Source organism: Xenopus laevis, chromosome 7S, assembly GCF_017654675.1.
Source record: "Xenopus laevis strain J_2021 chromosome 7S, Xenopus_laevis_v10.1, whole genome shotgun sequence".
Lineage (NCBI taxonomy): Eukaryota > Metazoa > Chordata > Amphibia > Anura > Pipidae > Xenopus > Xenopus laevis.
Window position 1 is genome coordinate 28606709 of NC_054384.1, and position 16417 is coordinate 28623125.

The 16417-nt window shown below is 39.4% G+C and overlaps 1 protein-coding gene across 6 annotated transcripts in view; it reads left to right on the plus strand.

Annotated features, from left to right (window-relative positions):
- Positions 1-3865: 3865 nt before the first annotated feature.
- Positions 3866-16417, plus strand: part of ppp3cc.S (protein phosphatase 3, catalytic subunit, gamma isozyme S homeolog) — a 40650-nt gene continuing 28098 nt past the window's right edge. Inside the window, exons 1-4 of one of the 6 annotated variants that reach the window (XM_041571060.1) lie at positions 3866-4412; positions 10957-11157; positions 11576-11700; positions 14120-14231. In XM_041571060.1, the coding sequence (XP_041426994.1) occupies positions 4364-4412; positions 10957-11157; positions 11576-11700; positions 14120-14231 (487 nt within the window). In that variant the 5' untranslated portion in view covers positions 3866-4363. The remainder of the gene's footprint in view (positions 4413-10956; positions 11158-11575; positions 11701-14119; positions 14232-16417) is intronic. The other 5 variants (XM_041571061.1, XM_041571062.1, XM_041571059.1 and 2 more) reach the window with 5 other exon arrangements.

Sequence of the window (16417 nt, forward strand, 5' to 3'; positions counted from 1 at the left end):
TAATCCATTCTAGCTTTGAGGGTACCCTGGTCAGAAACAATACGCTTTACCCTTGTAAATTGGGATTTGGTTAAAGATTTTTTGACATGCGGCGGGTGGAAAGAGTTAAAATGAAGCATAGTATTTTTATCAGTCGGTTTAACGTAAAGATCTGACCAAAGTACCCCATCCTTCAAGCTTATCGAAGTATCCAAGAAAGAAATGCAATCAGTTTGGACATTCAAGGTAAACCTAAGATAGGGTGATGCACTATTTACCTCTTCGAAGAATTTATCAAGGGTCCAACGTGGTCCCGTCCATATTGCGAAAATATCGTCAATGAAGCGAACCCAATGCCAACAATACTTGCCGAACAGTTCATTGGTATATACGCTACTCTCCTCAAAGTTATTCATGTAAATATTAGCATAGGACGGGGCCACGTTGGAACCCATGGCCGTTCCCCTTATTTGGAGGAAGAAATCATTTTGAAAAAGAACATAGTTGTTTTGCAAAACCATACGTAAACATTGTAGTATAAAATTTTTTTGGGCACCATCCATTGATACATCATGCGTCAGCTCGAGGCGGACAGCCTCCACACCTCCATCATGTGGGATGGAGGTGTAGAGGCTCTCCACATCAAGCGTGACCAAGAGCGCCCCCTCTGGTATTGATCCAATGTTTTTTATTTTTCCCAAAAAGTCACCTGTATCTTTAATATACGACCTGTGGTGTAAGACATACGGATTGATTAAACGGTCCACAAATATAGATAGGGGTGAGAGCACCGAGTCCACACAGGACACTATTGGTCGACCAGGTGGAGACTCCAGCCTTTTGTGTATTTTGGGTAACACATAAAAGACTGGAGTAACCGGATTATCCTTTTTCAGAAAATTTGCCAACTGTGTGTCTATGACCTTGAGATCCAAGGCCTCACACACTAATTTTTGTACTTTGTTCTGGATTTCAAACAGCGGATCGTAATCAAGGGGTTTGTAGGTGCTAATATCCGACAATTGTCGTTTTACTTCTTGCAAATATGCCATTTTATCCATTATAACAATTGCTCCCCCTTTATCCGCAGGTTTGATAACCAGCTCCTGGTTTTGGCTTAATTCACGTAATGCCCTGTGCTCATTGGAACTCAAATTGTAAGGATATACATGAAAATCACCCCTCCTATATTGGCTTTCAGGTGTTGCAACATCTCGGGTCACATTAGTAATAAAAGCATCAATAAAAACATTATCAATAGTGGGGATATACTGGCTCACAGGTTTTAAACCTAAATCGCCCCCAGAGAAAGTGTTAGGTAAGCCAGACGATTGAATCCCCTCCACATCACAGAACTGGACCTTCAACTTAATGTTTCTGAAGAATCTGTATAATTTTAAATCCAGTTCAAAAAAATCTGGACGAGTTACTAAACTGAATGATAGGCCCTTAGACAGTACCTTCTCTTGGTCCTTGGTTAAGGTGGCATTCGAAATATTCACCACCGTTTGGGTCTGCGTCGATTGCGATAAGGCCGCGGTGCTTTTCCTCTGGTGCTTTCTGCCGCCCCGCCGTCGTCTTCTGATGTACCCCCGGTCGCTTGTGACCCACCTAAAAAAGAAGAATTGGTTGAGTCCGATGTAGAGCGTGACCGGTCACGTCGCTCCTCTCCCCCTGCGTGCGGCATCCTAGAGGATCTCCGGTTTGGAGATGCAGCATAAGGGCTGTACGCCCAGCGATATACTCTTCCTGACGAGTAGTCAGACGCATCTCGCTGGAACTTGGTGCGCTTCCGCGCCTCCACTTCGCTGCGGAACTTTTCCAAGTGGTCCGTCAGCTTAGTCATCCCCTCTGCAACATCCTCTGGCGGAAAAGCATTCCGTATCAGGTTAGTTTCGGATTCCACTGTGCGTTCCATCTCGGGCAGCTCTTTTTGCAGCTGCTCCATTGTGGCCAGCATTAAGTCAATGGAGCATTTATTCACAATGGATTCCCATTTCTGACAGAATTCTTTATCTTGTGAGAACAATGTGGGACATAAGTGCACCCTCAACCCTCGAGGTATACGTTGCATTTTTACATATTCTGCCAGTGTTCTTAAATGTAAATCATATGCAATATTCTTACGTTTTAGACGTTCCAGTTCTCTGAGCTGTTGTTTGCAGTCCTTGACATTAAGGAAATCACTGTGTCCACCAACAGCTCCAGTAATACGCTGTTTGTCCATCTCAGTGTATGCGAAAGACATCTTAACCCTGTGGTGCACGACTCTTGTGGAGAATCAGAATTGGAGATTAGAAGTCAGCACTCACCCATAGGGTATATTAGACGCAGGTGCAGGTCTAAGGTGGCCACTTCCACCCGTTTTGTGAATACAATGTCGAAAAGCAGACAGCACCACACTTGAAGTAAATTCTTAAAAGGCCTTTATTCCAAAAGGGCTTATTTCAGCATGAACAAATAGCAGCGACGTTTCAGGCGTACAATCGCCTTTTATCAAGCTACTAGATACACATCGGTGCAAACATTTTATACCATTTAACATACTGCCATCTAGTGGCTCATCAAATTATCAATGACACAGCTGCATTCACTTACAATAATCATTTCTATCTACAATGTTGCAACTTGAATATAAAACACAGTATCAGTCACATCCATCTCGTTAAGCTATTGGGACCTGTCCACTGATACATCAATCCACTGCCTGAAACGACAAAAATGTGAAAAAAAGGGGTTTCTTAAAATTTGCTATATGTAATAAAAATACTTTTTTATCGGAAAATTTTGTGTAAATCATACTCTCTATTCAGACCAGAGGGGGTGAGAGTGCCTAATGTACGAATCCACATGGCTTCCCTCTTAAGCAATTATTTTTGTCTATCCCCCCGTCGGTGAAGTCTGGGTGCCTGATCCACCACCTGATATTTTAGTTGTTGGACCCCATGTCCCTTCTCAACAAAATGACAGGCCACTGCCTGGTCTATCTTTTTAGTTTTGATCGCGGACTTATGGCCCTAGGGCCCAACGATCGGATCCTAACGGTTGCTTTACAGGCGGTCGGATCGTGGGGCCGCATCAACGAACAGATGCGGCCGTGATCCAACGGGATTTTTAGTCCCATCCAATCCCAGATCTCGATCGGGGAAGCCCGTCAGGGGGCCCCATACACGGGCCAGTAAGCTGCCGACTCGGTCTGTCAGCAGCTTTTATCAGCCAGTGTATGGCCACCTTAAGACTAGGTCACTAGCCAGCAGTAGGGATGCCACCTGGCTGGTATTTTCTGACCTGGCTGCATGACAAATTATGCTTGACATCAATATGTAAGAAAAACAAAAAAATATAGAAATGCTATTATTTTTTCCAGAAAATCAGACAACTCTTCCCACCAGCCTCTTCTTATTTTCACCATAGCCATATATAAAACACCTTTACACTTTGGCACTGTCATCCTATTGTAGCACAAGTGGGCTCTGGGAGAAAGGTTCTCTGGTGGGCCCTAGGGGGTTTCCAATTTGTGGCATATGGGCTCCTGTAACATGCAATAGAACTATGGATGCACCTAGGGTTGCCACCTTTTCTGAAAAGGATTACCGGCGGGTGAGGGGTCGGTCACAAAAGGAGGCGGTCTGTGATGCAAAAAGGGGCAGGGCCATGGATTGTGCCGCAAAAGGGGGCGCGCTATGTCCAGAAGACTGAAAAAAAGTTCTGAGTGAATTGGGGGCGGGCCAAGGGCTTTTTTTTAAGTGTATTACAAATTACTGGCAACTACATCGTACATCATTGTACCTCAAATACCTGATTTGTTTTTATCTCAGTACAGAACTAGGAATATACAGCAATAAGAAAGATAAATACGTCAGAAAACGACAGCCAAATTATCATTTTATTTAAAATACCCCATAATAGTCAGTTTAATGTGGCTGGTCCTCTAAATCACAGATTTGCTGCCGGGTAAACAGAGCTTTGCAGCCCTAATTACACATGCCGGGAGCATACACGTCTGTGGCTCAATGATTCGTGCAAGGAACAAAAACCTTGCTACTCCACAAACCCATAGACCTAAAGATTCTGTCACGGTTGTAGTTGGTTCAAACAATCCTGTTCAACTACAAGACTTTTCTGGCAGCAAGAGCCGCCCCCACAGCGTGTGAGGAAGAGCCGGCGCAGTGCACACTGGGTCAGGACAACCCCTTTCCCGCGCAGTGTGAGCAGAGTCTGCGCTGTAGCCGCCATGTTGCTTGCAGCCGATACCAACACTCTGTAATTGTGTCTATCCCAACCCCCCCCTTCTCCTTTCCCGTAGGCCTGGTCCGGAGTCGCAAGAAGGAGGAGGCAGCCGCGGAGAAAGCAGGGAGCAGTCCCGCTTGTTTCCACCCGAGCCATGTCCACCAAGGACGGTAAACACTCCACCACCGAGCGGGCAGTTAAATGTGAGTCTGGTTATGTCGGTCTGACTCCCTTGTGAGCACCTTAGCCTCTAACATTCTCTTTCTTGGTGGAAGTCCGGCCTCCCCTTCCAGCCTTTACGTGTGACAGGTCTCGCTGTTTCCTCCTCCTTCCTTTAGCTTCTCTCCTGTGATAATAAAAATGGCGGCTTGAAGCTCAGGCTGCACAGAGCGTTTGATACCTTGGCCTGCGGCTTTGCCCGATTCTCTGTGCCTTCACATACCCGTATTATACCCACAGCCCAGAACAAGTGCAAGTCTCAGTCAGTCAGCTGTCACAGGAAAGTTCTCTCCTGGTGGTGGACAAGTGCTTGTAGTTTCTATAGGCAGCTTCTGCTTCTCCTGCTGTTCGACTGCAAATGGAATGCTTGGAGTAGTAGTTCTGGAACGAGTACACCGCTCTATTGATGTCTGTGCTGTTTAATAATGATGAAATCCATTTAATAGATATTGGGGGGAGGGGTATGTTTACATGTGGCACCTGCTTAATCCTGGGCAGTCATTATGTAACACTAGATCTGTAACACTGGATCTTATAGGCTTGCAAGATCTTCCAGCAAATCACTAACCTAAGGGAAACAACACATAACTTTATATTATACACAGGCTTTTATGCATCAGTGAGCAGTACTGTCCGTTCCAAAACCTTTCAGCATTCTTGGTGTCCATTCATAGAGGTGTGATCTTTGGGGTCTGGATTTAGAATGATGTACTGTCGACCATAAATGTAACAATATAGTCTGTAACATTGTAGTTAAAACATTGGTCTATTTTTATGAAGTACTAAGCATTTAAAGCAGGGGTCCCCAACTGCCGGGCTGGTGACAGTCACCAACTGGGCCCAGTCCCGGGGCCAAAAAACGGGGACCTCTGATTTAAAGGAGAAGGAAATGCTTGCTGTATTTGGGGGTGTCAAATGTTAGGCACCCCCAAGTGATTGTATTAACCTACCTGAAACCCTGTGGTTATACCAGTAAGCACCACGGAGCGATCCACTTCTGTCTTCAAATTTCCCAGGGCAAACACATGTGCAGTTGAACGAAATAGCCAACTTTTTAGTTAAGTTAATGCAGTCTGCCCGGATTGGACGCTGGCACTCCAGAATTGGACACCGACCCCCTCCACCAGTCCCGGGCAAAAAAAGTTGGGGACCCCTGATTTAAAGAAGGAAATGTTTGGTGTACTTGGGCTTGTCAAATGTTAAGCACCCCAAGTGATTGTATTGACCTACCTGAAACCCCGGCCGGTGCTCCTATCAGGAGAAAACTGTACCGGGGTTATACCAGTAAGCACCACGGAGCGATCCACTTCTGTCTTCAAATTTCCCGGGGCAAACGCATGCACAGCTGAACGAAATAGCCAACTTTTTAGTAAAGTTCGGCTTTTCATTCTACTGCGCAGCCTTGTGAAGAAGGAGGAAGATAGAAGAGGATCGCTCCGTGGTGCTCACTGGTATAACCCCAGGCCGGTGCAGTTTTCTGCTGATAGGAGCACCGGCCCAGGGTATCAGGTAAGTCAATACAATCACTTGGGGGTGCCTAACATTTGGCACCCCCAAGTGCACCAAGCCTTTCCTTCTCTTTTAATACATATTTCAAAATCTAGTCCTGTGTTGTGCCCAAACCATTTTAGACTGTTGTGTTCCTTTTTGTCTACACTCAACACAGGCGCAACAGTTCCTAGTCTTAGAGTGCCCCACCTTGGATGTATGCTCTATTGCATAGGGACTACAAAATTAAGGTGTGTTGCTGAACAGGTCAATAAACACAAATGCAGCTAATCCAGTATGTGTGTGTATATATATATATATACACACACGCACAAATGAACCTTGTTGAGTAAACATTCCAAATGCACGGTCCCTATCTGTGATAGTAAATAAGATGATAGCATCTTCTGTGCTAGAAATGCATACTATATTATTTTTCTTGAATATAATATAAGAAATAATAATATAAGAAACTCATTATTTGCGGTCTGTGGCAAGGTTTGGACGTGCAAATATCAGCATTATTTTAGTATTGAAGTGTCCTGGTTCATGCCACTATGTAAGGAAGAAACTAAAAGCCTCTGATGTGGGCACTTTCAAGTGGGAGTTTAATTTTAGTGCTTTTGACGTAACATTTGTGATGAACTCAAGTGGATTAACGCCTCTTTATTTTGCTCGATTGTACACCCAAGTATTAGGATATGGGGTTTAGCAAAATCAAATTTTCATTGCATATTAGCAGACAGGCATGCTTAGTTTTAAGGGCCCTTACAGAGGCACAGTTTACATGCATGTTTGAGCACACTTAAACATATAAGCTAACTGATTCCATTCTTGTTTGGTTGTATGCATGAGCCTTTAGATCTGTGCTTTTTGTACAGGTGTGTTCTGTTTCATTTGTCCAAGCGCAATATGCTACATTTTTGTGCCTTTTGATGTACATTCAAAAGAGTCAGGCTTAAATTTCAAATAGCATTTAGAACAGTATATAATGTTTTTAATTTGCATTTGTATATACACGTCAAATATCTAACATAAGGGCCCTCATAAAAAAAAAAGAAATGTATCCCGAACCAGGATTTGGTTCGGGATTTGGCCTTTTTCAGCAGGATTCGGATTCAGCCGAATCCTTATGCCTGGCCGAACTGAATCCTAATTTGCATATGTAAATTATGGGCGGGTAGGGAAATCACGTGACTTTTCGTCACAAAAAACTATTTTTTCCCACTTTTTGCTTTCCTGTAAATGCAAATTAGGATTTGGTTCGGTATTAGGCCGAATCCCAAATAGTGGACTCGGTGCATCCCCTAATATAAGTGCCCTTATTTGCATCTAAAAATAACAGATATGAACATGATATATTTTTGATACATTCAGCTTCCATTTGAATAGAACTACATGTATGGAATCTGTTATCCAGGTTCCATTCTTTCCAAATGATTCTTTTTCTCTGTAAAAAAGTGCTTTCTTAGTGATAAGCAGGACCCTGAATTCTTCAGAATCAATATTTTCTAGCTGTTGATGTGCAGTCAATGTGCAATGCAGCATATACAGTACAACCCCCAAGTTTACAACCCCTGGAAATAACCTGTTTTCCATGGTCCCAAACATTCCTGGATCTTTCGGTTTCCCAGAATTTACACCATTTTGCTGCCATCTCCAAAGAAATGTAAAATCAGGTTTATACTGTATTTTGAGCCATTTAAACATATTTTAACTTTCCAAACACTTTTTTCAGTTCAAATATTTCCAGGTTTTTCCCCAGAAATTGAGACTTTCGTCAATTACTTTTCATTCTAAAATGTTAACAGTTTTTCCGAGATCCAAGTTTAAAGTTTAATGTCCCTGTCTCTGGTGTTTGATTGTGGCAGCTCAGTGAGTCAGGCGCACTCTACAATTTAGCAACATTTGTTGATACATTTCTCAGCAGCATCTGTGGAATATTAGCAACTATTATATCAATTTTCGCACGGACAGAGGTAAGAAATGTATCCACTAAATGTATCAATTTAGAACAGTTTACATCTGTTACAGCTGCTTTAGAAGGTGAAAAATAAAGCTTTACACTTCAATATTAACAACACAAAGAAACTAGAAAGTAATTGGTAAAACAATCAATATTACTGGTGAACTATCTGAAACCAACTGAACTGAAAAAAGTGTTGAAAGGTGAACAGCCCCTTTAAGAGCTTCACACATATTTTATGTTCTTCCTCTTTGAGTACAGCAAACTTATTAGATAAAAATGTCAAATAGCATTGCCGTTTGGTGTCCTTCATGACTACAGATGCCTTAAGTTGCAGTGTACACCTAGTAAACGTAAGCACAATAGATAGAACTTGCGTTGATAACATGTTCTGTCTGTTATTTTAATAAAAATATTATATATAATAGTTCTTTAGTAATTATAACCACTCCTTGCAAAAAACATTCCCTTTTATGCAGAGGGCTGAAAATGTTGCTAATTTTTCCTCCTCGGTTACTCTGAAGTACCACATGAAGTTGGAATGTAAAATTGCTATCTATCTTCAGGACTCCCTATTCATAAATCTTGTGTTAAACAAGAGGGTATACAGCCCCTTTATTAAAGAGGCCTATGTTAGTTGGCAGTGCACACTCATTACTTGCAAGATTCGGGTGTCCAGGACTGAAGCAAGCAATAGTAATAATTTCACATCATGTAAAACAAAATCATCATCATGACAAAACTAAATGGTACAGACTTAAATTTTTGAGAGATTTTGATGTTTAAGCATCTTTGCCAATTTATCCTGCATTAGAACCTGTTAATCCCTTGGAAGAGAAGAATCTTTAGTACAGATCCTCTGTAACTTGATTCCCATTGCCATTGATTTTACAGTAAAAACAAACTGTCTTCATTCAGAAATTAATAGTAACTCTTTGGCCTAGTTATCACTGGACTTATCGTAATGGTTTTTGCCTTATGCAGATTTAATTTACACAATATAAGACGGGGGTCCCCAACGTTTTTTTAACTGTGAGTCATATTCTTATATAAAAAGACTTGGGGATCAACAAAAGTGTGAAAAATGTTCCTGGATGGTGCAAAATAACTGTTATAATTGGCTATTTGCTAGTCTCTATGTGGACTGTCTTTGGCAGTACATTTGATTTTTATGCAACCAAATTAGCCTTCAAAGCACACATTCAAAAAATTCAAAAATAAGCACCTGCTTTGAGGCCACTGGGAGTAACTTCCAAGGGGTTTAACATTTTGTTCATGAGCCACTGTTCTAAGCTATAATGAGCTATTAGCTCCTGTGTCAAATAGTTTTTGTATCTAATTTGTATGTGGATTTATTCATCATTCTATTGTACTGCCAAATATGTTGGTATTTTAGAAATCCATGTTAATAAGTAATTTTCAGTAGCAGGCCTAATTGCAATGTGTAGGAGGTGTGCTCATTCGTAGAAGTAAGATTTAGGAACAAGTAAGAAGTAAAATTTGATGACATAGTGATAGAATCCTTTAAGGCACGAAGACATGGGAATGCATTATTATATGACATCACATACTTACTGTGTTTATGTCTAGATGAATTGTTAGCCGTTTGTTGCTTGAGTTTAAAACAGAGGCAGATATCCTGTGATATTAGCTTACTATGTGTTTTTTTTACAGAGATCAGAATTAACTGAATTATGACGTTCATAAGTCTATTCATATGTCTATAGCAGTGTAACACTTGAATAAGCTGTGCCATAGAAGCTAGCCTTTTATGGGACAATTCTGCTGTTATGTGATCAACATATACCTATGTATATATTCCGTATGTAATCCCAGGTAATTGCCCAAAAATGCGAACACTGGAACACTGCAATTATGTACAGGTTGGTGGGGGTTCAAGCCCACCTCTCAAACCCTACAAGTGACAGGCAAAACTAGTTTATATATTAGTACTTACCCTGCCCCATATATGAAGACGGAAACTTCTTTCTTGTAATAGGAATGGGTGTCCTCACATCAGCTGGAAAGACCTATTGGTAAATAAAGCATTACAGAGATTTATATGATCCCCTTATATATTTATACATTTATCATATCGCCTCTTAAGCGCCTCTTCTCCAGCGTGAACATCCCCAATTTGGCCAGTCTTTCCTCATAGCTAAGATTTTCCATACCTTTTACCAGCTGGGTTGCACTTGTGTGGACCCTCTCTAATTCGATAATGTCCTGTTTGAGCGCTGGAGACCAAAACTGTACGGCATATTCTAGATGGGGTCTTACCATTACTCTCTACAGTGAAAGAATAACCCCCTCCTCCCGTGAATTTGTGCCACATTTAATACAGCTCAATACCTTATTTGCCCTTGATGCTGCTGACTGGCATTGCTTGCTACATCCAAGTTTATTATCTACAAGGACTCCAAGGTTCTTTTCCATTATGAATTTGCCTAGTGCTGTCCCCTTTAAAAGTATAAATGGCTTGGATATGTTTACATCCCAGGTGTACACCTCTCCAGTTTGCTAGGGCCGAAATTACCCTAGCAACCATGCACTGATTTGAATAAGAGACTGGAATATGAATAGGAGAGGCATGAATACAAAGAAGAGTACGGTAAAAAAAATGAGCAATAACAAAACATTTGTAACCTTAGAGAGCATTTGTTTTTTGGAAGGGTGTCGGCGACGCCCATTTGAAAGCTGCAAATAACTATAAAACTATTAAAAATACATAATGAAAACCAATTGAAGTTGCCTAGAATTGGCCATTCCATAACATACTAAAAGTTACCTTAAAGGCAGTACAGGTCCTAAGTGCCACATGGCTTTAAATATTATTAAATAATTTGTCATTTTGACTGTTCTAAAAGTCTGTATGTTTCCAAAACTATATTTTGCATGTAGTACTACCTTCAGCTGTGTAGCTTTCACAGCGATACCAAATATTAATAGTTGATTTATGTTTTGTTTTTTTAGGGGGGGGGCAATGCATTTTTCATGTTTGTATGTAAAAATATGTTTTGTGTTAAAAATTGTATTTTTAAGCATTTAACAATTTCTTATTTCTGTTATGACAGCTGTACCTTTTCCCCCAACTAATCGATTAACATCTGAAGATGTGTTTGACACTGATGGAAAGCCCAGGGTAGATATTCTGAAGAACCATTTAATAAAAGAAGGTCGTGTAGATGAAGAAATTGCACTAAGGATTATCAATGAGGGAGCTGCAATTTTACAGCGTGAAAAGACCATGGTAGAAGTCGAAGCTCCAATTACAGGTAAAACTTAAATTTAGGTGTCCTAACTTAGTGGACGCATGGCTTTCCCTCTATTCTCAATAGTTATTTTGGAAACTGTAAACACTCAAGTAAGAGAAATCAAGTTTCTTACTTCTTGATTCTTGCAAGGTAGGTACAGCTACAGTCACAACAAAGGGGCGAAGTGAGCAGGTTTTTATATTGTTTCTACTTATATTTCAAAGAATATGCAGATATATATTTTTATTTTGCCTATGTTAAAAAAAAATGTGTATGTGTTTAAACTGTTTAAACATTTGTTAGTTAATATGATTTCTGTCTCTGTATTATGGAATAATTACTTGCATATGTAAAGAATATCATGGCAAAAATATTTGTATTTATGTGGTTTTTGGTTTTCTATCTTATTTTTTCTTTTGTTTATTTTTTGTTTTTGCAGTTTGTGGCGATATACACGGGCAATTCTTTGACTTGATGAAATTGTTTGAAGTTGGTGGATCACCAGCTAACACAAGATACCTCTTTCTAGGGGACTATGTAGACAGAGGTTATTTTAGTATAGAGGTAAATAACTCATACATGAATACATCTATTTACTTATTGTTTTTAAGTGTGCATTACAGTGTTCTAATGTAGATTTTTCATACATATTATTCTGTATTATCTGAGTATTATTTGCTCTGAACAGTCTGTCAATGAATTAATGTCATTATCAAGTATTTAGTAACTCAATGGAGACATAGAAAAACTGAAAATCTGTCCCATCTTGTATGGATTAATGTAGGGATGCACCGAATCCACTATTTTGGATTCGGCCGAAACCGCAAATCCTTTGTGAAAGATTTGGTCGAATACCAATCCGAATCCTAATTTGCATATGCACATTAGGGGTGGTAAGGGCAAAACATTTTTTACTTCCTTGTTTTGTGACAAAAAGTCACACGATTTCCCTCCCCACCTCTAATTTGCGTATGCGGATTCGGTTCGGCCGTGCAGAAGGATTTGGCCGAATCCTGTTGAAAAAGGCAGAATCCCGAACTGAATCCTGGATTTGGTGCATCCCTAGATTAATGTATATCATATATTGCTGGTCTCACTTTAGGTTAAAATTTAATGTTATCTTTATTGGGGCTCCCTATAGACGTGCTGCTATCCTTGCCTGCGTTTCGAACAAGGTGTCGGCGTGTCCTAACAATCTTTGCCAGAAGCACAGTAGCAGCTAGATAGCGAATCACAGCCCTGCAGTCACACAAAGGAGGCTTCAGTTCCCTATTAGGTCAGCCTAGCTGCTGATTGGCTCCCCTCCTACAGTACAGAGTGCTGCCTGCTGCCCTGCACATACTAGGAGGCAGCAGAAAGTGGAACAGATGGGCAGGACTAGTAGGGTTTTTACAGAATTTTTTCAATAAATCAGTCTAAAATGCTACTTTTTTGCTTAAGGGGAGGGTGGAAATGCTGCAAATATGCTGCAAAGTGAGTGGTAGTAGTTGTGATCGCTTCTTGCCTTGCCTTGTGACACAACAAGGGACCAATTCCAGTTCACTTTGAATGGGGGGGCGGATTGTAAGAGTTTTGACCCCTCTTTCTTGGAGCAATAAATCACTGGGGCAACAAAAACGACAGAAATCCCAGTGTGCCATTACCTTAAAGCTGACCATAGACGTGAAGATTTTATTCTCGTGTACGACGAATGGTCCTTCATTGCAATCTACAGACCTCCCACTAACTATTCAGATTAAATAAAGTACTAAAAATAATAAATCAGACATGGACATTAATAGACATCAATCGTTCAAAAATTATATCGGACATATAGAAGTGGCAATCACCCAATACATGCAGCAATATTATCGCTACGCGACAGAAATCTTTTAACTTTTCCAACCAAACGACCAATTGCCATGGGATGAAAAATGCCAGGACCATCCACACACGGTCTGAAAATGCTTCTGTGGCCAGCTTTATACCTATGACACACAGGGTGTTTTGTTTGCGGCAGTTTTCTGACCACTTTACTACCATGAAAAACTGCCATATGAAAACAGACTTTCAATTATGATTAATGACTAAGCATTTAGAAAAAGGAGAGCAGAACCCACTAGAGCAATACTGTTAACAAGAAATGGCCACTATCACAACACCAGTGACCTAAGTAAAACAATGAAAGTCAGGGAAGGTTAACAGCATCCAACCCTTACACACTCCAACAACTGAGTGCTCTTTGTTCACAGACAGATTTAAATGGGTACTCACAAGAAACTTCTTGTTTCACTGCATTTCTTAATAAAACCAATGCCTCACAATCAAACAATATGATTTTACAAACACAAAGGGAGAAATAATGGTGTATTATAAATGTATTAGAAAATTAAGAAATAACAATTGGCAACTCAGTGTGTTTATAATTTCAAGCATCAAAACCTAGATCAGAAAAAAGGTACCAATTTCAATCTCATGAGTCGCAGTCCTGCAAACAAGTAGTCCGACACAAGAATCCAGTGCAATCTCCTTCTGGGAGACCTAGACCCTTACTGAACCTTTAGACTTGTTCGTAAATGTTGTTTCTGGCCATATTGTATATAAGGTTCAGTTTTCCTTCAAACCCAAGTTTGTTGCCAAATGAAAGTTTAAAAATATAACTGTTGATCTGTTGCATTATCTATTTTGTTTGCTTTTTCTTTCAACGGTGTGTTTTATAATTTCAAGCATCAAAACCTAGATCAGAAAAAAGCTGCCAATTTTAATCTCATGAGTCCCAGTCCTGCAAACAAGTAGTCCGACACAAGGATCCAGTGCAATCTCCTTCTGGGAGACCTAGACCATTACTAAACCTTTAGACTTGTTCAGTAAATTAATGTTGTTTCTGGTCATGTATATAAGGTTCAGTTTTCTTTCAAACCCAAGTTTGTTGCCAAATGAAAGTTAAAAAATATAACTGTTGATATGTTGCATTATCTATTTTATTTGTTTTTTCTTTCAACAGTGTGTTTTATATTTATGGGTTTTAAAGATCCTGTACCCCAACACGCTTTTTCTTTTAAGAGGCAATCATGAATGCAGACACCTTACAGAATATTTCACTTTTAAGCAAGAATGTAAGTAAAACACAAAACGTATTCATAACTGTTACTATGCAATTAATTTGTGAAATGTTTGTTTTGTCTATGCAGTTTCTATTGTAGACCTAAAATATAATGAGCGAAACATCCATAAGTATTTTAAGTGTTCAAAGATGATAGAAATTGATATTACTGAGTGCATAGCAAACAGCTGTTCCCTGAAGTTCAGTCATACACACTACATGATTTGGTCAGAGAATTTCATTGACTGCAATTTGTTCTTTTCAAGATTTTTCTCTATATGAGCCATGCTAACTAGGTGTGTTACCAATACAGTGGGTAATGTTAGTCTGAATTAAAATTAGTCTAAAAATAGGCTTTGTGCTTACTTTGGCCACTTAATTTCCTGGTATTCAAGTGATACTACACTTTTTCATCTTGCTAAAGAGCATCACTCCTAACATTTTTTTTCTATATATAAATGATTCAAGATTATATATAGCAACAGAGAATCAGAATAACAATGTATAATCGAGAATTCAACCTTTCAGCTTAACAACTGCAGCTTTTAAAAGCATTTATGGATTTAAAGGTAGAGATGACTTAGTGAGGTTAGTGAGGCTGTAAACCAAAAAAAATATTTTTTTCCATAGGCAAATATTTATAAAACTTTTTAAAATAAATTAATTCCAAATGTACAATAGTTTTACAGTTACTTATAAATATAACTGCTATTTATAGATTACCTGTGTCCTTTTCTATTCTACTGAATCTATTAAAAGTGTGGCATTAACCTGATATGCAATCTGAAACACTTACAGTTTAAATAAATAAGCAGTCATTATATGTCAAAAAAGGCAAAGCAGATTACACATTAACTGTCTCTTGACAAAGAAAAGTCTTATTTGTAGGTTCTGGGTCAACCTACACAATTAATGTAAAAAAAGAAATTTGCTTTTTGGTGTACAGAGTAGCAAGGTGACAGTAGCAATTGCATTTACAGATAGTCAGTGTTGTAATTTTCTTAGTATATGTTTGAAAGTTACTTATATATTTTGTCATTAGGCAAAAATGTATTTTGAGTTTTAAAACAAGTCAGAACATATTCTCAGATTTTTGTGCTTGATACAGCTTTATTCTGTGGCACACAGACTCTGATCTTGAGCATATATCCTAAAACCCTGCCATAAAGTGCAACAGCTTGTTAGAAAGAAAAGCAAATTGTCATACCAGTACTGGGAATTGGATGCCTCCATACAAACACAGTGTTCCAGAGCTTTAACAAAGGTGAAGCAAAACTACACTTTACAGATACTGTACTTTGTTTTTATGCAAGCGTGGCATTCTGATGACACTGGAATGGCACAAAAAAAATCAACCCTAGTTTTGTGATATTTACATACATGCAACAGAGTATTTATATTTTCAGTGCCTTATCAAAATGATGCAATTAGCCGTCTGAGATAAAATAATAGAACATATAAATGCCCAATTTTAATTTTATTTGAAATAATTTTTTGCTCTTTCTTTTCATGTTGGTGTTCTTTTAGAACAGTATTTTATGGCCTTAGCAGGTAAAACTGCAAACTTCTTGGCATTTTATATCGGCAAAGGTACTTTATCAGCAGATTTGGCTATTTGACCTTGTTCTTTGACAATGGGCACATTTTAACAAAATTAAGAGTATGGGCTGACTGTGAGTCTGTTTGACATTAAGGGTAAGGGCACACCTGGCGATTCGGGGAGATTTAGCCTCTTCTTTGGGGCGACTAAGCTCCCCGAACGGTTTTCTCCTGTATTCTGAAAAAAACTCCTGCTGCATGGCACACGCGGCGCTTCGTTTTCCGAAGTCGCCCCAAAGAAGAGGAGATTAGTCGCCAGGAGACTAAATCTCCCAGAATCGCCAGGTGTGCCCTTACCCTAAGGCCGTTTCGGTTGCATTGCAATAACAGATATAAAATGAGAGGGACAGACTTACTAACATTTGTGTTTCAAAACAGGGCCACGTTGACTTATTTTGTAAAGCAAAAGGGTGAATAGAAAAAGGAATTCAAAATCAATATTTGCTTTTGAAAGCATAGTCTTTATGCTGATTTTCTTTAAGTAAATAGGGATTTTTGCTATACTGTATCTGATGAAAGTGCCATCTAAATCCAAAGCAGTTGCACAGTTTTTTTGTTTGAATTTTATATGATCAAAGTAAATATGCAGAGCAAGTACTT